At 45.4% G+C, this 21,583-nt stretch overlaps 1 protein-coding gene across 1 annotated transcript in view; it reads left to right on the top strand.

Annotated features, from left to right (window-relative positions):
- Positions 1-21,583, top strand: part of LOC115464694 (probable palmitoyltransferase ZDHHC14) — a 238,743-nt gene that overhangs the window by 111,571 nt on the left and 105,589 nt on the right. Inside the window, exons 3-4 of the mRNA XM_030195052.1 lie at positions 5,243-5,317; positions 21,088-21,210. Of these exons, the coding sequence (XP_030050912.1) occupies positions 5,243-5,317; positions 21,088-21,210 (198 nt within the window). The remainder of the gene's footprint in view (positions 1-5,242; positions 5,318-21,087; positions 21,211-21,583) is intronic.

Genomic DNA, 21,583 nt, shown 5'->3' with positions numbered 1-21,583 from the left:
GTTTCTCCCTATAGCTTCTCTCATCTCACTTTATTCTAGTCTTACTCCCTCCTCCACTTTTCACCCCTTTCTCACCTTCATCTCTCCACTATGACCCCACTTTCCCCCTCTCACTTTTTTTTCCCAGTCTGGCACAGCTGCTCTCCATCTTTCAGCTCCTCTTCTGTCTGCAGCTTGTGTCCTCTCTGCCTGCTCTTCTTCCTCTCTGCCAGCAACTTTCCCCTACATAGCTCATGCTCCCTCTGAGTTTCTCTGACCTCATAGCCTGTCTCCTGACTCACAGCTCCACTATCAGTCCCTGTCTCCATCACCCAGCCTCTCTTTCCTTTACAGCTCCTTTCTGCCTCTTCCATCATTTCAGAGCAGTATTGACTCTCTTAACCTGTAACCCCTTTCTTGCCCCTTTTATTCCCCTCCTAGTACTTCTCTCTCTCTTTTTTTTTTAATACCTTAACTGCTATAGGTAGTACTTACATAAGTGAAATTGTCATTTCAATAGTTATCTGAATCTGCCTGTTCCTTTTGTCAATGTGTCTGTCTGCTGTACTTGCTCTCCCCACTGGCAGCTGCTAGGCTACAGCAAGTTGCAACTCCCTTCTCCCATGCAGTCTATTGGATAGACACCTCCAGCCAGTAGCTAGGCTACAGAAGCACACATTTTACTGTGCTTTATTGTAACTGCGATATGAAGCTTGCTGCCCCAGATCTACAGACTTATAGGGAAAGGGCATCCACAGAGTTGATGCCTATGGTCACATCTTCCTCCAAACTTGCTGCCTTAAAATGAGCTAACAAAACAAACAAAAAACACCATTGCAAATCAACTGAAGTAACTCCTTAAAGAGGGTGATTCATTCTATACCTCACAACATTGTGTAAAAAAAACAAAACAAAAAAACAGCATGTAACATGTGTTTAGTGGAGGAGTGGCGGCCTAGTGGTTAGGGTGGTGGACTTTGGTCCTGGAAAACTGAGGAACTGAGTTCGATTCCCACTTCAGGCACAGGCAGCTCCTTGTGACTCTGGGCAAGACACTTAACCCTCCATTGCCCCATGTAAGCCGCATTGAGCCTGCCATGAGTGAGAGAGCGCGGGGTACAAATGTAACAAAAAATAAATACTAAAAACAAAACAAGAAACCCCCCCCCTCTCAGCTGTCCAAAGCAGATTTATCAATGGAAGGTATTTTTTTTATAAAGAAAATGTTTACACCAGTTAGCCCTTGGCACTAAGCCAATGAACCCATTATTGCTGCATCCTCAACAAATGTCCCACAATCACCTGCCCACAAATCATATGGTACGTGGCAGGGGTGTAGCCAGACCTGACATTTTTTTTTTGGGGGGGGGGGGGGGGTGGCCCAGAGTTAACATAAGGGGGGTACTAGGCATATAGGTGTGAGTAGTGCTTGGTATACTCCTAAATAATGCCTTACAGTGCACTTGATAACTGATTTTTCAGTAAATAGTCTATCCTATATCAACATAAACCACATACACACTTATGGAAACACTGACATTAGTTAAATAAAGTTGCATTATCCCATAACTTAAATTCATAATGGTCTTCCGTAAGTTTTGTTATAAAACAGGAGATCCTTACCTCCTAAAAGTTAGGTAGTGGAAGCATAATATAATGACACCATGGGCAGTAGGAGTCACACGTATAATGCAGCAGTTTTGACCCTGTCAGCGATTCCTCTACCCAGCACACACCAGAGATTCTGGCAGCAACTCAATAATAGCAACTCAAAAACTTCAGTGCCACATACTTTATGAAATAACAGTGAATCCTGCAAAGATGCTTCTCAGTGAAATAACAGTGAATCCTGCAAAGATGCTTCTCAGAGCCCATGTAGCAAACTTAATGGCACCAATTCTGAACACACAAATAAAAAGGCAGCAGTAAAAATACAGAACAGCAATATGCTTTCTATTGGAAAGGCCAGATAAGTCAGACTCATGTGGATCTTCACACAAACTATATATTCCAGTAGAAGCTCTCACTGTGGTCACATGCAGAACACATATCAACCCTCTCCAATTACAGAATAAAGGACCATCCCTGCTTCCCTCCAGTGGTCATCTGGTCATTTAGGGCACATTTTTGGCTTATTAATTAATAAAACAGGTCTAGACCAAAATGTCCAACTTATAGCCCTGGGTGTTTTTGTTTTGTTTCATTTTGGCAGAAAAACACCCAAGTGTTAGGAATGCCCAGATCCTGCCCTTAACACACCCCTGACATGCCCCCTTGTGATTTGAGTGCACTCCTGGTGGACTTCATAGAAAAACATCTAAAAATTGGTTTTGAAAATACCAGTTTGGACGTTTTTGTGAGAAAAACGTCCAATTGCAGATTTATGCCACTTTTTCAATGTTTTTCTCTTTTGAAAATGAGCCACAGTGTCTCCAGCCACAATGTTTAAATATATTCCGCAAAGATATGCCGTGTAAGTTAAGCTGGTATTTGCTGAATAGCAGACACAAGTGTGTAAGTGGACACACATGCATCTAAATACTAATATTCCAAACATTTACACCTGTAACAAAAATAAAGCACCTCTTGCCCAATCAGGTTCATCAATATGAATCTGAGTAAATCAGGGGAGCAGTGGGGGAACAGAACAGTGCTGATCAATATTACCCCTCCCTTCCCTTAGCACCAACACCAATGAAACATGAATATAGAGACATAGATAAAATCCAGATATCCCAGATCCATTAGATCCAATCTACATCACCTTAAATCAGGCTTCAATAAAGGATCAGGCTTTTATCCAGTTGGCCACATCTGTGAATCCTCTGCTGCTTTGTTGACTCTGCTATGCCCCCTGCTTATCCTGCTCAGGAATGTTGGCATTTTTTTCCCTTCACATTGTTCCTCTGAAAGTCTCCTCTAGATCATACTTTATTGCTAAGACTCATCCTGCCTGGAGATGTTTAGAGGCAGTCAGAAACAGGATTCTGAGACCTCCAGATCCAATTTTAATGCAGAGACAGTGCTTAAGTTCCTGAGCAGAAAAAGCCAGTGCAAAGGAGGTCATAGAAGCAGAGGGTGCGGGGACACAGCTGAGCAGAGGACTGGGAAAAAGCCAGATCCTCCGCATTTAAGCAGATCCAGAAGAATCTGACTTCTACTTAGTCCCTAAATACAGCACCCAACAGCAGAGGGGGTGTTCCTTCAAAGCCCTGAGCAGGCACACACATTCAATAAGAAACCAAAAAAAGGTAGCAGGAATGTAAAGAAATGTATCCCATAGCCCAGCATGTGCCCTGCTCTTTCATAGCCTCTTGCCCCTCCTTACCCCTCATGGTACAGAGAAGTATTCTAATGGTTAGTGCAGTGGGCTGGGTTCAATTCCCATTGCAGCTCCTTGTGACTTTGGGTAAGTAACTCAACCCTCCATTGACCCAGGTACAAAATATGTACCTGTGTATAATATGTAAACCGCTTTGATTGTAACCACAGAAAGACGGTATATCAAATCCCATCCCCATATCCCCCTTTCCTTTCATATAAAGCCCAGTGTATCCTCTGCCCTTCTATTCCTGCCAACCCCCTTATATAAAGCCTGGAATCCTCTCTGCACCCCCAAAACCCTTCATAAAATTTGGCGTCTCACCTGCCTTTCCTTCATAGCCTGGTATCTCCACTGTCCTTCTGTACTCCCCCCAGCCCCATAGCCCAGCATAAATTCTACTTCTCTACACTATCACCAGTACTACTACTACTAAACATTTCCAGAGCGCTATTAGGGTTACGCAGCGCTGTACAAAATAAACAAAGAAGGATGGTCCCTGCTCAAATGAGCTTACAATCTAAAGAATGAAATGTCAAGTTGGGCAGTCTAGATTTCCTGGGTAGAGGTATAGAGGTTAGGTGCAGAAGGCGACATTGAAGAGGTGGGCTTTAAGCAGAGATTTGAAGATGGGGAGGGAGGGGGCCTGACGTATGGGCTCGGGGAGTTTGTTCCACGCGTGGGGTGAGGTGAGGCAGAAAGGGCGGAGCCTGGAGTTGGCGGTGGTGGAGAAGGGTACTGAAAGGAGGGATTTGTCTTGAGAGCGGAGGTTACGGGTAGGAACGTAAGGGGAGATGAGGGTTGAGAGGTAAGGAGGGGCTGCAGCACAGCATAAATTCAGCTTCTCTACACCCCCACCCATCCACCAAATACCACCACCACAGTCCAGCATAAGATAAAACTTTTTTTTTTTTTTAACCTGGGTAGTGGGCACTGGCAGTGGTGGAGAGGAGGCCCAAGTTGATTGCTGGCTTCTGGGCTCTGGTGGCTCTTCAGCTTTGCAAGCTCTCTTTGTGGCTCGTTGGCTGGAAGTTTGGGCTCTTTTTGCAGCTCTTCAGGGAAGGTTGTGCTGGGATTCTTTTTTTCTCAAGAAAGTTTGCGGATACTGACGCAGCCAATGATGCTGGCACTTGCCCCTTTGGCCTGGATGTGCTCACTCCGGTCTACTGGCACCACGTAACTCAGTGACTCAACATGGTGCCAGCAGGTTTGGGTCACAGGAGCAGATGCCAGTGTCATTGGGAGCATCAGAGGCACATCAGCAGATGGAAGACACTGCACCAAGGACTTCCAAGGCACACCCAGTGAAAAATAGGCTCTATACCAGGTAAGTGGTGTCTACAAAGCAGGCACCTCTTTGGCCATCAGTGTTGGGGGAGGGGCTGAGAGAGGGATGGGGGACCTGAGCCCCTGAAGTCTCCCCGTAAGTTACTCCACTGGTCTATGGTCTATTGTCATACATTTCAAATTTAAAACAAAATCATGATTATTATGGTTTTGCCCCATCTTATGTGTTTAGTGATATTCCTTTCATCTACTTACTAGGCAATCTTGAATGAAAAAATGTTTGAGTTTACACTTTTCTGTATCATACAGCAGTGTTTTGGAACAGATTACTTCAGAACTAAGAAGTCAATCTGATTTTACTTTTTAGATGGCAGGTGAAAATGTACTGGTTTCAGAATTTTAAAACTGTAATTAAGCATTGATAGAGGCCAAAATTAAACCATGGTTTTATAAATATTTTGACATTAATTGTATATCCTAGATATGCTTAGTTTTACTATTGTAATCTGCCCTGAAGTTTTTGAGGTTTAGATGGAATATAAATATTGGTATTTTTGTATTTGAAATGAGCTATTGCTTTAATCAGGCATTGGGCTAATTATGCTGACTACTTTACAATTATTTTCTTGACTTCTTTTTCCTTTCATTTTGCAGAATGTAGGAGGTGGCTGGATGGAAGCCAGAAATAGCCAGGGAGAGGCGGGACTCGTTCCGACAGATTATGTTGAAGTAAGAGATTGAACTAGGATACTTAGAGTGGTTGGTAATAAAACCATCAAAAACATCTATGTACATTTTATGTATTGTTAATGGCTTTGATCTTTTTTTTAAAGCTAAGGTGGTATATCAAGTCAAAAATGACCATAAACATTTGCACATGAAAAATGGCACTTCTTGGGACAGCAGAATAATAACCATGTACTCTGCCATATGGGATGCTCAGGTTCTGTTCTCAAACCTATTTCCTGCTTCTTAGGCCAGTAGTTACTGAAAGTCCTGCAGGAAGGAGTGGTGTCAGCCCATAGGATGGAAGGAATCCTTGCTATATTGCTTTGCAGTAAGTCCTGCTGGATATGCTCAGGGTACATGTATGCCAACTTCCAAAACAAATCACTGTCCACAGGTTTGTCATTGCACTGGCTGGGCTATCGAAGGGATCGGGGGGGGGGGGGGGGGGACGACGACCTCCAGAATAAATAGTAGTAAATAAGAGTAAAGTAGTTTGATTCTAAGGGTCATTTTATAACTTGCATCCACAGGTGAAAAGTAGGTTACATAAGTAATGCCATACTGGGAAAAGACCAAGGGTCCATCGAGCCCAGCATCCTGTCCACGACAGCGGCCAATCCAGGCCAAGGGCACCTGGCAAGCTTCCCAAACGTACAAACATTCTATACATGTTATTCTCTGAATTGTGGATTTTTCCCAAGTCCATTTAGTAGCGGCTTATGGACTTGTCCTTTAGGAAACCGTCCAACCCCTTTTTAAACTCTGCTAAGCTAACCGCCTTCACCACTTTCTCCGGCAACGAATTCCAGAGTTTAATTATACGTTGGGTGAAGAAAACTTTTCTCTAATTTGTTTTAAATTTACTACACTGTAGTTTCATCGCATGCCCCCTAGTCCTAGTATTTTTGGAAAGCATGAATAGATGCTTCACATCCACCTGTTCCACTCCACTCATTATTTTATATACCTCTATCATGTCTCCCCTCAGCCGTCTCTTCTCCAAGCTGAATAGCCCTAGCCTCCTTAATCTTTCTTCATAGGGAAGTCGTCCCATCCCCGCTATCATTTTAGTCGCCCTTCGCTGCACCTTTTCCAATTCTACTATATCTTTCTTGAGATGCGGCAACCAGAATTGAACACAATACTCAAGGTGCGGTCGCACCATGGAGCGATACAACGGCATTATAACATCCTCACACCTGTTTTCCATACCTTTCCTAATAATACCCAACATTCTATTCGCTTTCCTAGCCGCAGCAGCACAATGAGCAGACGGTTTCAGTGTATTATCGATAATGACACCCAGATCCCTTTCTTGGTCCGTAACTCCTAACGTGGAACCTTGCATGACGTAGCTATAATTCGGGTTCTTTTTTCCCCACATACATCACCTTGCACTTGCTCACATTAAACGTCATCTGCCATTTAGCCGCCCAGTCTCCCAGTCTTATAAGGTCCTCTTGTAATTTTTCACAATCCTGTCGCGATTTAAACCCACTCTGTTTCCTATCCTTCAACCAGTTTTTAATCCACAATAGGACATTTCCTCCTATCCCATGACCCTCCAATTTCCTCTGTAGCCTTTCATGAGGTACCTTGTCAAACGCCTTTTGAAAATCCAGATACACAATATCAACCGGTTCCCCTTTGTCCACAGGTTAATGCTTTTCATTATGCAGACATTGCTGTATGTTACTTTGACTTTGAAAATTTATCTTAGGAAAACTGCCTGCATATTTTCACACATGCTAAGTTTTATGCAGATAACATTTTCCAAGTTAAAAAGAAAATTGTAAAGTATGCATGCTTCCCCCTTATAGCAGACAGGTAAAAGTTGTCCCGTTTCGGGACCTTACCAGTGCTCCCGCGGCGGGGAGCGATGGTCGGCGGGGGCCGCGGGCCCCGGTGCGGCAGAGACAGGCCGCCGACGGGGCCGGCACTTCCGCGGGGCGGCCCAAGGCTGGCGACCCGCGGGAACGAACGCCGGCCCCAGGGAAAGGAGGACGCCGGCCAAGATGGCGGCGGCGTCGTTGTCTCCCCGACCGGAGCTGAGAGGATTGCAAGTCCCGCCCCCTTGCGCCGGATTGGTGCATGGCAGGAGGAACTCCGCCTGCGAGGCGGGTCCTCCAATCCCGGCCATCCTTGCCTGTCAGGGCTACAGGGATTGGCTCTTCTCCAGGGAGAGGATGGACGGGCGGGGGATTTAAACCCCGGAACAAGGAGGGCTCGGGGCTTCCGTTTCAAATGTCAGAAGCCACTTCAGGGATTGTGTTCTTCGTCCTGCTAGCCGTCCTTGCTAGCCACTTCAGGGATTGTGTTCTTCGTCCTGCTAGCCGTCCTTGCTAGCCACTTCAGGGATTGTGTTCTTCGTCCTGCTAGCCGTCCTTGCTAGCCACTTCAGAGACTGTGTTCTTCGTCCTGCTAGCCGTCCTTGCTAGCCACTTCAGAGACTGTGTTCTTCGTCCTGCTAGCCGTCCTTGCTAGCCACTTCAGAGACTGTGTTCTTCGTCCTGCTAGCCGTCCTTGCTAGCTACCTTCAGAGACTGTGTTCCTTTCGCTAGCCGTCCTTGCTAGCCACCTTCAGAGACTGTGTTCCTTCCGCTAGCCGTCCTTGCTAGCCATCCTCAGAGACAGTGTTCTTCGTCCTGCTAGCCGTCCTTGCTAGCCACCTCAGAGACTGTGTTCTTCGTCCTGCTAGCCGTCCTTGCTAGCTACCTTCAGAGACTGTGTTCCTTTCACTAGCCGTCCTTGCTAGCCACTTCAGAGACTGTGTTCCTTTCGCTAGCCGTCCTTGCTAGCCACCTTCAGAGACTGTGTCCCTTCCGCTAGCCGTCCTTGCTAGCCACCCTCAGAGACTGTGTTCTTCATCCTGCTAGCCGTCCTTGCTAGCTACCTTCAGAGACTGTGTTCCTTTCACTAGCCGTCCTTGCTAGCCACCCTCAGAGACTGTGCTTTTGCAGCGCTAGCCGTCCCTGCTAGCCACCCAGTCGGGACTGTGTTGCTGGTGTTCCGCCAGGCCGGCCGTCACCCCGCGGTTCCAGCAGTCCCGCTGGCCGCCTGCAGCTGGGGGCTCAACCTCCGGTGAACGGCGGTCGCCGCGGGTGAAGATCCGGGGTGCGTGGCAGTCCTCTGAGGTCCTACGGGCCTCAGAGAACCTAAGGGCTCACCACTACCTAGACGTGACAAAAGTACATAAAAAATGGCACTATAAATGTGTGACTTTTTTTTTTAATCTGCATTTAGGATGAGCAGTATTATAAAATCATTTTTCCTGGGCTAAAATAGCGTTATTTGTGCTTAAATGGCTTTTGAAATTGCCCTTTCATTGACTGCACAGCATTATTCTTCCTGAGGAATAGGTGTTCTGTTTCATGTACTTATGATGATATCCTTTGCAAAAAAAAAAAAGGCCTTTGTGTGTGTTTATGTATATTATTATATTGTCCAATTTAAGGAAATAATCTATGCTGCACAACCTTTTCCCCTCCGAACTTTAGGATTTGACACTGCATATTACAAAAACCATGTGAGTCAGAACCTATTGGTTTAGACATCCAACAGAGCATTGGTCCAAACTACTGTAAGCATCGAATAAAGAATATGTCATAGACTTGTTCAACTGAAATTTCCATCAACTTTATTGCATAAAGGAATTGTTAGGGTAGGAGGCAAAGAAAGCATAGATGAAAGGGAAATGGGATTTGATATACCGTTTTTCTGAGGTTTTTGCAACTACATTCAAAGCGGTTTACATATATTCAGGCACTTATTTTGTACCAGGGGCAATGGAGGGTTAAGTGACTTGCCCAGAGTCACAAAGAAATATAGATATAAATACTATCAATTTTGTTCACAAATTAGTAAAAAATGAGCAAAAATGTTGAAAAACCACAATTCTAGAACCTTTTTTTGACATAAGAATGCTTTCCTCATATGCCTTTTTTAAAAAAAATCTCTGATAAGAATTTGAATATCCGCTTTATCAGGACTGACCTGCAGACTCCTTGACATGGAGGTCTCCCCCTGCCTCAACCGGGCTGAAGATCTTTGGGCCCGACACTGAAGACTTTTGTAGATTCTGCTTCACCCTTGTGGCACTGAAGGACCCCAATGCTAGGGTACTGAGCGAAGGTGAAGAAGCACCAGCATCGGTCCTTGTGGGAGGTCCGGGAAACCAGCAAACCTGATACCCGAGAAGCGTCGGCACTGGGAGGTCTGCTTCCCCTCTGTCAGAGTGATGCTGATGTGCCAGTCTCCATGAAGCAGGGACCTTGCTCTGATTAGGCTCCGACATCTTCACATGCTCTATGCACATCCCCACCGGCCCCGCCTTTCCTGATACGTACTCTTGAATAGTTCTGGGTCATATTACAAGAGGAGCTGGTGCATGTCCTATGTCGGTGTAACACGGAGGTAGAGAGCACTGGCACAGATTATGGTGCCACTCCAGCCCATTTTGGAGACCAATGCCCTGTGCCTCACTGGATATGGGAGCCAGCACCAACAGATACGAAACTCCTTTTCAGCCCTTTGGGGGAGGAAGCGGTACAGACTCAGACTTCCCATGAAGACTATTTTGTTCACTCAGACTGCTCTGTGGATCTGAAGTTGATCTTGAGGGATCTTCAGACCCCTCCTCACTGCAAGAATGGAGGAAGTCTGCCCTGGAGGAGCTCTCCTTTGCTTCCGCCTCTCTGTTTTTTTTCACAGAGGCAGATGCTATAACTGGGGCAACAGCTTTGGTGATATGCTTCCCAACCACAGTAGCAGAAGTATTTGCACCTGTAGAAAGAAAACCTATAGAAAAAATAGGAATATAATAGGTTGCATGGCTTTTAGTGCCCCTTTTACCAAACAACGGTAATAGGTGACCCACGGTGGCATCTGCATGTGGAGTTGCCAAACGCCGAGGCCACCTTTTTACCACTGCTGGTAAAATGTTGTTGGTTTTTTTTTTTTTTTTTAAAGGGGCAGTAAAAAGTTGCTGAATGTCTATTCTAGAGCCCTTACTGCCTCCTATTTAGGAAGCAGTGAGGGCTCTGGAGGTAACATGCGCTGCCAGATTACTACTGAGCATACCCTGGCGCTACGAATTAAAAAAAAAATCCTATTACCACAAACAGCGTAATCCAGAACTACTTGAGTGAGGCTGGTGGTAGGGCGGATTTCCCGCACGGAAACCTGGCAGTGGCCTTACCGCCAGGTACTAAAAGGGCCCCTTAGTGCATGCTAAATCTGTTAGTGTGCCTTAGTAAAAGGACCCCTTAGTATATTGATAATGACTAATTTTGTTGTAAAAATTTTTTTCTTGAGAGCTTATATGGAAATTGGTATACTTTTTCTTCAAAGATGTAGATGCTTTGATATTGAATATGGAAAAAGAAAAGATAAAATTAAAAGAGCCAAACAAAAATTTGAGAAGCTGCACACATTAGTCATCAAATTCTATAGTGTTCTTGGACCACAACCTAGTACGAGTTTCAGATCAGACGACATAGTGCACCAGTGATTTGTTCTAGCTGTCCATATTACATAAAAACCTGTTTAAAGGAACAGAACTCTAAAGTATAAAAGCACAATGCCAGAAGAATAGTCCGAGATGGATAATATGCATTTGAGTGTAAATATTTGTTTGTTCCTAATGGTATCTTGTGAGTTGCCTCTTGTTACAGTCACAAGTTTTCATTTTTTTCCCTCTTAAAGCATTTACCCAGAGGTTTGTTGTTCAGTAAGAGATTTGCTAAATTATTCAGAATGTCTTTTTTTTCCACAGTTTGATTTCTGAGTCTCTGTTGAGCTTCATTTTTGATGGCTTTTGTGCTTTTTGGGAAAAGAAATGCTGCTTTCATTATGACCATTTCATTTAAAAATTTGATAAGAACCTAAAATGGACTAGACTGGAGGAACTTATTTGAGTATATAGCTTAGCATCTTGCACCTAACAGTGTCAGGCAGCAGGTGCTTAGAGAAGTGTAGAGGAAATAGGATGTACAAAACAGATCATTCCCAGCTCACACCTGTGGTTTTTTTTGTTTTGCCCCCGTAGCTTATGTATGGTTCTCCTTTGCATTTAAAGGAAGTCCTATGCTTTTTCTGTGCTCATTAAGTAGGGATTACCAACTTGCTTATCCTGCTCTGTCTTGGTTACTTTGCCCAGAGCAATTTATGCATTCATCTTTTAGGTTTCTAACTTAGATTTTTTTTTCATTCTGCTTTCTTTCATGCTACAGTCCTTCACGAGTACTCCAGAAGCTCACTGGGCAGTGTCGAGCTCAAAAACCCAGAATGAAAGCATACAGAGCATGTAGCCATATATAGCCAGCTGGCTCTACAGTTACACAGCTTTTTAACAGACTTTTTAGCAAACAGATTTTAACCAAATCTTCATTCCAAATTGCAACTGACCATATTCCTTCAGTCTGTAAGACTGTTATGCCAAGACCAAGACCTGCCTCCTAAGACTTTGAGGCTGTTTTTCAATCTTCTTGATTGGAGATGCACTCCACATTCTTTGTAGGTGGTGTGGAGTTAAGAACATAAGAATAGCCATACTGAGTCAAACAATGGTCCAACTAGCCTAGTATTCTGCTTCCAACAGTGGCTAATCCAGGCCATAAGTACTTCAGAAACCCATTTAGTAGCAACATTCCGTGCTACCAATCCCGAGGCAAGCAATAGAATCCCCCATTGTCTCAGTGGTAGACTGTGGACTTTTCCTCCAGTAACTTGTACAAACCTTTTTTTAAACCCAGATATGCAAACTGCTGTTATCACATCCTTTGGCAATAAGTTCCAGAGCTTAACTATTCTTTGAGTGAAAAAAATATTTCCTTCTGTTTGTTTTAAAAGTATTTCCATAGCGTCCCACAGATCAATCCAGAGACTTGTGGGTTGTGTCCCTCTACTAGCAGGTGGAGATGAGAACCTCCGAGGTTTGCTATATGTGGACCTGTGCAGCCAAGTAAACCTCAATATTCTGTCTATCCAGCAGTTGGAGGGAAATCTCTGTGCTGCTCTGGTTTGATTTGGCTACTGGTGTCCTTTGGGCCTAGTTTAGCACAGTCGGGTTGAGTGGCTGTTTGTAGCTTCTGGTGTACACCTGGTGGTGCAAGGTCCCTCCTGGTCTCCCCCTACCTTTCCTCCGTCACCTAGGGCTATGGTCCTGATCGGGTGTTGCCTTTCTCTCCTGAGTAAAAAAAAAATAACGTAAGCGTCTCTTTAAAAGACTTTGTTTTTGTTTAATCATACGGAGGAGCTAGACGGGCTGCTGAGTCTGTTTGAGTGGCAGGCGTTTGTGGAGCATGTCAGTGCCTTCTGATGCGGCTAAGTGCTGTTCCCGGTGTGGGGGCCGGAGAGCAGTGTGTGGGGGCGTGCAAGTCATGCCGTTGTCAGCCCACAGCAGGTGTTCAGCGCGACGGGGGTTCCCCTTAGGCGTCCGGTGAGTTGGAAGCGCAGGGGATGGTTTCAGCGGTTTCCTCGGGGCAGTTAGTGCAGCACGCGTCGGCGGGCGCCATTTTTTCCTCTCAGGCGTGACCAGCTCTGCACGTGGCAGTTGACAGACAGGAGGCACAGCGCACTTCTGTGGCACAGGCTTCAATGGAGGAAAGCAATTTAGAGGGAGCAGGGGAGTCCCATTCAGATCCTTTTTCACTGGATTTTCTTTCATTAATTCACAGTGCCTTTCTTCTGAAGAAGTCAGGAGCTTCTCTTCAGGCAGCCCCGTCTCTTCCTCAGCAAACTTGGTTGCTGCAGCCTCTCAGTATTTCCTGCCAAAACATCCCCGGGTGGAGATTTTGGATCCCGAGGAGCTATCTGACACAGATGGCCCGGTTTTGTCTCCGGGCTCTCCCTCAGAATCATTAGGTTTGGCAGATGAGGACACCCTGCCTTCTGAAGAGGGGGATGACCTGATGGCTGGTGTTTTTTGCAGGGAAGAGCTTCCCTCCCTGATTATTAGGGCTTTTGAGGTTTTGGCCATTTCACCCCCCCGGAATCAGGGGGAACAGGTCCGGTCCCTCTATTATGTCTGGCACCAAATGCCCACCTCATTCCTTTCATGTGCATGAAGCCATGAAAATCCTTATTTCGGCACAGTGTGATACGCCGGACAGTGGGCTTAAGGTTGCTAGAGCTATGTCGCGTCTTTACGCACTGCCTGCTGCTGATTTAGACTTGCTGAAGGTTCCCTTCGGCCTAGCCACAGCATCTCGGACTTTATCCAAGGTCCTTGTCGTAGTGGCGGCCAGTCTCAGAAAGGAAGGGATTCAAGTCCATCCTTATCTAGACGACTGTCTTCTGCGGGCGTCTTCTTTCGAGGAGAGTCGACGGGCAACCGACAGAGTGGTCGGGTTGCTTCAATCGCTTGGTTGGGTGATCAACTTCCCAAAGTGCAGCCTTACGCCTCCCAGACACTGGAATACTTGGGAGTGTGCTTCGATACCCGAACAGGGATAGTTTCTCTTCCTTCAGCTCAAGCACAGAGGTTGCAGGATCAGTTGCAAGCTCTGTTCCATACTCCGAACCCGCGGGCTTGGGACTATGTACAAGTTCTGGGTTCCATGGCCTTCACCTTGGATGTGGTAAAGTGGGCCAGAGCTCACATGCGCCCCCTGCAGTGGCACCTTCTGAGCCGTTGGTCTCCTCTCTCAGAGGATTACGAGGTTTGAGTGCCATGTTTGACCCATCTGCACACAATTATACACTGGTGGTTCATTCAAAAGAATCTGGCCTTTCCTCTGCAAACCCCGGAATGGAAGATCGTGACAATGGATGCGTCGCTGTCTGGTTGGGGGCTCATTGTCTCCAACAGACGGCCCAGGGCATTTGGACCTCGACGGAGGCGTCTTGGTCCATCAGCCACTTGTAGTTGTTGGCGATTCGTCTGGCCCTTTGGGAGTTTGTCTTTTCTCCTTGGTTGCCCAGTTCGAGTTCTCTCGGACAATGCGACGGCGGTCGCTTACGTGAACCATCAGGGGAGGCACCAGGAGTGCATGACTAGCGCACAAGGCGGCCCTGATCTGCTGTTGGGCAGAGACTCATCTCTTTCTTGGCGGCGGCTCATTTAGCGGGGGTCACAGAATGTGCAAGCAGACTTTCTCAGTCACCACCAGTTGGAGCCGGGGGAGTGGACGCTCTCCCCTCTGGCCTTCGATCAGATAGCTGCCCGTTGGGGGCTGCCAGAGATGGACTTAATGGCCACCTCATTCAATTCGAAGGTTTCCCGTTTCTCAGCAGGGGACGAGAGCTGGGCTTGGAAGGCATCGATGCTCTTTTACAACTTTGGCCCAGGGGCCTGCTCTATGCCTTCCCCAGTGGCCTATGGTGGGCAGGTTACTGACTCACATTGCCAGTCATCCCGGTCGAGTGATCCTGGTGGCCCTGGATTGGCCCAGATGTACTTGGTACGCGGATATGGTCAGGCAGGACGGTCTCTTGCTACAGTGTCCAGTCATGATGGAGGATCCCTCCCCCTTTGGTCTTACGGCCTGGCCCTTGAAAGGACGAAGTTGAGAAGGAAAGGGGGTATCTGGTTGCGGCTATCGCTACGATGCTTCAGGCTCGGAAAAGATCCACCTTGATAGCTTATGCTAGGGTGTGGTGTACCTTTGATTTGTGGTGTGCGAGTTCAGGATTGTCAGCGGCTTCAGTATCGGTTATCCTCGCGTTTCTTCAGGAGGGTGTACAGAAATCACTCTCGTTGAGTTCTCTTAAGGTGCAGGTGGCAGCTCTGGTATGCTTTAGAGGCCGGCTTCAGGGGGCGTCGATCGCCTCCCACCCGGATGTGGTTTGTTTTTTCAGGGGTATAAATCGGTTGCGACCTCCGCACGTGCCAGTTCTGCCATCCTGGAACCTTAATCTAGTTCTCAAAGCATTTCGGCGTCCTCTTTTTGAACTTTTATCTGGGATTATGGTTAAGGATCTTACCTTGAAGGCGATTTTCCTAGTAGCCATTACTTCGGCTTGGAGAATTTCAGAGTTGCAGGCTCTTTCTTGCAGAGACCCCTTCCTACGTTTTACGGAGGCAGGGGTATTGATTAGGACAGTTCCTTTGTTTTTGCCAAAGGTGGTTTCTCGTTTCCATTTGGCGCAGTGTCTGCATTTGCCGACTTTTCGCCAGGAAGATTACCCCGAGCAATTCCGGGCTCTTTGCTGCCTCAACGTGAGACGGGCTCTTCTCAGGTATTTGGAGGTGACGAATGAATTTCGTCTTTTTGACCATCTTTTCGTCCTTTTTGGAGGCAATAAGAAGGGTCATATGGCTTCCAAGGCCACCATAGCCCGTTGGGTGTGGGAGACCATCACTTCGGCCTACATGGCATTGGGCAAGCAAGCTCCTGCGCAAATTCGTGCTCATTCTATGCAAGCTCAGGCTTCCTCCTATGCAGAGTCCCGTTTGGTTTCTCTGGAAGATATCTGCAGAGCCACTACATGGGCTTCGGTCCATACGTTCACTCATCATTATTGGGTGGATGTGGCAGCTCGGCAGCATGCGGTGTTTGGCTCATCGGTGATTTCTGCCGGGTTAGGGGTGTCCCACCCTACTTGAGAACTGCTTGGGTACATCCCACAAGTCTGGATTGATCTGTGGGACGCTATGGAAGGAAAAATGAATTCTTACCTGATAATTTTCTTTCTATTAGTCCCAACAGATCAATCCAGAGGGCCCCCCCCCCCATTGGATTTACTATTTGCGGTTTTGTTTGTTGGTTAGTTTTTTCAGGTTTCGTTGTTCTGAATGTACTTTCGTTTGATTAAATAATAAAAACAAATAAATCTGGAAGTGGTGGAAGTATGTTGGGCATTTGGTCTGACAATGTCAGGAGAGTTTTCTGTTGTTTCCATTCCACTGCTTTGGTATCGTTCATACTGAGGTTTACTTGGCTGCACAGGTCCACCTATAGGAAACCTCGGAGGTTCTCTCTATCTCTACCTGCTGGTAGAGGGACATAACCTACAAGTCTCTGATTGATCTGTTGGGATTAATGGAAAGAAAATTATCAGGTAAGAATTAATTTTTCCTTCATGTAATTTCATTGAGCGTTCCCTGGTCTTTGTACTTTTTGAAAGAGTGAAAAATTGATTCGCTTTTATCTGTTGTACTCCACTCAGGATTTTGTAGACCTCAATCATATCCTCCCTAAGCTATCTCTTTTCCATGCTGAAGAGGCTTAACCTCTTTAGCATTTTTCATATGGGAAGAGTTGAAACCATAGCTGGCAGAATTTAGTCTGTCCCAATATTATGGCCTTCTCAGGATTTCTCTCCATTTTCTTTTCCACTACTTGTTTTAACCCCTTCTTTGCCTTTTCCTGGGTTCTTTTCAGGATGGGTTTTTTATTCCATTAGTTTCATTGTGTGTGTTCTTTCTTTGATCATCTGCTTTTTGGGTTCTTTTTTTCCTGCTTCTTAGTGTACCTGTTGCCTCCTTTGAGTTTATATTTTCCACTTTTTGTTTTCTTTCTGCTGTTTACCCAGAGCATACAGCAGACTTTCTAAATGACTGGTGTCTTGCAGCTATGTTCATGTATATGCATGTATACTTTTTTTTTTGTTTGTTACATTTGTACCCCGCGCTTTCCCACTCATGGCAGGCTCAATGCGGCTTACATGGGGCAATGGAGGGTTAAGTGACTTGCCCAGAGTCACAAGGAGCTGCCTGTGCCTGAAGTGGGAATCAAACTCAGTTCCCCAGGACCAAAGTCCACCACCCTAACCACTAGGCCACTCCTCCACTCCTTTTAACTTTGGAGGTGTAGAAATGCCTGTATAGGAGGGATATTTTGTGACATATTTTTTTCTATTTTGCCCTTAATTCTTTCTGTGTTGTCCTTGATGCATTTTAGATGAGTGCCCTTTTCCTTTGTGTCATCCAGACAAATTTCTTGCTGTATCTTGAAAAGTAACCTGAAGAAGAACCGCTCTTCCCACAGGGATTGAGAGAGGGCTCTTTTCTACTGCAACAAGATATTGCAGAACAAGTTCCTCTTATTCCTGCCCTCTTTTTTGGAAAATGGCAAAATGTTACTTTGATTTTTAGTGTAAGGTAAACACGTGTATTACATTTTGTTCCTTTTAGCGTTTTCTTAGGTTTGGTACACTCTATCAGGACCAACAATTCACACTTGCACTTCCTAGATCTATATGAAGTGCAAGTGTGAATTGTTGGTCCTGATAGATTGTACTTGTGAGAGATGATGGGATGAAGTATGAATGGGAAAAGGAGGAATAATGTATGTAAATGCTTGTGTAGTACTTCCCTCACCCGTAACTGTCTTGTTTGTCTGTATTACTTAGATTGTAAGTTCTTTTGAGCAAGGACTGTCTGTTTGTATCAGGTGTTCAGCACTGGTATAGCGTCTGGTAGCGCTATACAAATGCTAATAATAATAATAATAATAAAGGTGGTAAAACCTGTTACGTTTTTAAGGGGCAGTTACTTTTTCATGTGAGTGATATGGGGTGTTGAATAACTTTGTTCCATAAATAATTGAAATAATTTAAAAACTGGTATGTGTTTACTCAGGTTCCCTTTGTCTAATATTATATTTTGTTTAAAGATCTGGCACCATTCAGTGTGACATATATACAATAACACAGTGCAACAATGATTTTGCTACTGAGAGAAAAACGTGATTTATACTAAATTGAACCCGCCGATTCCAAATATGAAGTCCGAATTTGCCTGACACGTCTAGATTTTAAGTTATACATGCAAACCCTATTCACTTATAATATTAATGCTTGGGATGCATTTGTGCTAGTAGTGCAGAACTTCCTTTGGAACAGACGAGCTGAAAACTATGCTGAACTAGTAGACAACATGCTTAAAGCATATGAACAACTTGGCTGCCGAATGCCATTGAAAATGCATTTCTTACATTCCCATCTTGACTTTTTCCCACCCAGTTTGGGACACGTAAGTGACGAACGTGGAAAGAGGTTCCATAAAGACATTTCTACAATGGAGAACAGATATCAAGGCCACTGGAATCCCAACATGATGGGGGACTACTGCTGGTTTTGCAACGGGAAAATATGCAAAAGTAGATGCCTGAAGCACTTTTAACAGTACTGGGCCTTGCTGAATTAAGACTTTTAAACTGGAATACGAGACTTTTTTGAAATTTTGTTATTCCATTACATTTTCATATACTGTTTACTACGAAAACTTTGATGTAGATCAGGTGATTGTTGGAGTAAAACTCGTTCTGTAAAAAATTATTCAATGCTTTCCAAGTGCTTAATTCATTTGGGCAAACTTATGCATAACAAAATTTCCTTTCGGATTTGGAATACGCACACTGAATTTAGTATAGGACAAATGGTTTTTGCCCAGTAGCACACGAAAAAAAAATTTTTGTTGTGCTGTGAGGAGACATCAGGAAGGTGAAAAACTTTCATCACTGTACATAATGAAATATTATGAACTAACATTAAATGCTGCCGTGAGATCCAAAATAACTAATGCATCCTCCCCTTTTTCCATATGTAAGGGGAAATCATCTGAGAGGGTCAACAAAGATATGTTTCATGATCTGTTCTAGTCCTGTTTTGCATTTAATACTTTATGCTTATCCATAGGCGTAGTTTGACTGTTTCATTTGGGGGGGGGGGGGGGGGGGCAAAGGATGGGCGGAGCATGTTAGCACATTCATTTGCATATATACATATGCAAATGATATGCTAATATGGAGGAAGGAATTGAAATTTACAGGCAAAATATCACAGATGCACATTTCAAAAAGCTGACATTTTAATTAATAAATTCTGAATAAAATACTTTTATCTACCTTTGTTGTCTGATCATTTAGTTTTTCTATTCGCTTTGGTCCCAGTGTCTTCTGTTTTATGCAGTGTCTTCTTTCCAGTAGGCTTCCCTCTGCTCCCCACCCTCCCAGTCCCATCCATCTCTTGCTCCTTCCCTCTGCTCCCCACCCCTCCCAGTCCCATCCATCTTCTGTTCCTTCCCTCTGCTCACCATCCCTCCCAATCCCATCCATCTTCTGCTCACCTCCTCTCCCAGTCCAATCCATCTCCTGGTCCTTCCCTCTGCTCCCCACCCCTCCCAGTCCCAACCATCTCTTGCTCCATCCCTCTGCTCCCCACCCCTCCCAGTCCCATCCATCTCTTGCTCCCCACCCCTCCCAGTCCCATCCATCTCTTGCTCCTTCCCTCTGCTCCCCACCCCTCCCAGTCTCAACCATCTCTTGCTCCATCCCTCTGCTCCCCACCCCTCCCAGTCCCATCCATCTTCCATCTGCTCCCCACCCCTCCCAGTCCCATCCATCTCTTGCTCCATCCCTCTGCTCCCACCCCTCCCAGTCCCATCCATCTTCCATCTGCTCCCCACCCCTCCCAGTTCCATCCATCTTCCTTCTGCTGCCCCCCCCCCCCCGCGAGGTCCAAGTTTGTGACTCCGTCTACCCCCCTCTCTTCCTCCCTCCCTCCGGCGCAGGCAGCAGTCTTTTTCAGTGTTCCTGGCAGCGGTAGCGACGTACACGCTGCCTTCGGTCTGCCCCGGAAGCCTTCTCTTCAAGTTCCTGTTCCCACCTATGCAGGAACAGGAACTTGAAGAGAAGGCTTCGGGGCAGAGCCGAAGGCAGCTTGTATGTTGCTACAGCTGCCAGGAACGCTGAAAAAGACTGCTGCCTGCGCCGGAGGGAGGGAGGAAGAGAGGGGGGTAGACGGACACGCTCCTCTCCGTCCGCTTGGCTTCCCTGCCCTCTCTGTCTGCGTCCCGCCTTCCTCTGATGTCAGAGGAAGGCGGGACGCAGACAGAGAGGGCAGGGAAGCCAAGCGGACAGAGAGGAGCGCGTGCCTGCTTTTTTTTTTTTTTTAACTACTGGCACAGTGGCGCCTCGTCGTCGTTTGGGGGGCATTGCCCCCCCTCGCCCCCCCCCCCAGTCTACGCCCATGTGCTTATCCAAATACTGATTTAAAAATGTAAGAGTTTATTTAGCATTTGTTATCCTGCACATCATATACAATATCTGAGTGGTTTACTATCCTAATATGATAGAAGAATTTGAAGAAAGAGAAACTAAAGGAGAAATGAGGGGAGGGGCAGGCAGTATAGGAAGGGAGGAAAACAGAAGTACAATAAATAGGAAAAAAGGGGTAACAGGAATAGATAGAGGTAAGGATTGCAACTAAGGTGACTGGCAGGGTCACATAGAGGGCAGCTTCACATTTATGTGATGCAACAGTTTTATGACAAAGCATTTTATCAGTTTGTACAAATTCAGCAAATTTAAAACAGGTCTGTGGTTGGATGCTAAAATAGTATCCACTAAGTTCATTTTCAAAACAGGCCTGATCACAGCTTCCTTAAGTCTATCTGGAAAGCAAGATTCTGTCAGTGAAGAACTGAATACAGACCTGAAGTTCCAGTAAACTTGGACTTTCAGCTGCCAATACTTGTTCCTGCCTTCTGTGATTAGTGATACCTGCAGAAACTTCTAATGAGGGTCAGCACAACACCTTCTCATTCGCTATGTAGGAAGAAAGTTCCAGAAAGTTCTGATTATGATTGAAAATCCTAAAAAAAAGAAAAGACTCCTGCATGAGGGTAGTAGAGGAGGAAGCTCCAATTTGTATGTTTAGAGAACTGCATTATATAAATTATGTTTGTGTGGCTGGTTTAATGCAGAGACAAAAACATTGTACTTACAACTTCAGAAGCAGGTGAAATGTAGCTAATGATGCAAACTGTGCATAATATTTTCTGTTTCATAATTCACAACAAATATTTGGAAATGCTTTATTTTTAGTTTCTGTCTGAGAGTGGGAAGAATGGCTCTTCATGTGGGAATTCAGCAGCTGACCAGGATTTTTTGGATAAGCTCTCAGGAAGCCTAGCTCAGAGTGCTGCCTCTGCTACAAACAGCAACCAGGTATGCTTATTGGTACTTCTGTGGATAATGAAGGAACACAAGGGCAACAAATGCAGCAGCCCAGTTTTCTGATGAACTTGATAACTCAAAGCAACAAATGCTTTGAGGTGTCAAGGCCATCAGAAAACTGGGCTGCTGCATTCAAGCTCAAGCTAAACAAAGACAAGACTCAGTTCCTGGCAATAACAGCACCCCACAAACAAACTTTCATACCCAACATAACCATAGATGGAACTACATACCCCCTCACAAACAACCTAAAACTCCTGGGAGTAATCACAGATCAAAAACTGACATTCAAACCCCAAGTCACAAAGGTAGTAACGACCTCATTCCACCCTAATGTGGAAATTGAGAAGAATTAAAAACAACC

Source organism: Microcaecilia unicolor, chromosome 3 (genome assembly GCF_901765095.1).
Source record: "Microcaecilia unicolor chromosome 3, aMicUni1.1, whole genome shotgun sequence".
In the NCBI taxonomy this organism is placed as follows: Eukaryota; Metazoa; Chordata; class Amphibia; order Gymnophiona; family Siphonopidae; genus Microcaecilia; species Microcaecilia unicolor.
Note: the sequence above shows the minus strand (reverse complement) of the source record. Positions and strands in the feature narration are given on the sequence as shown.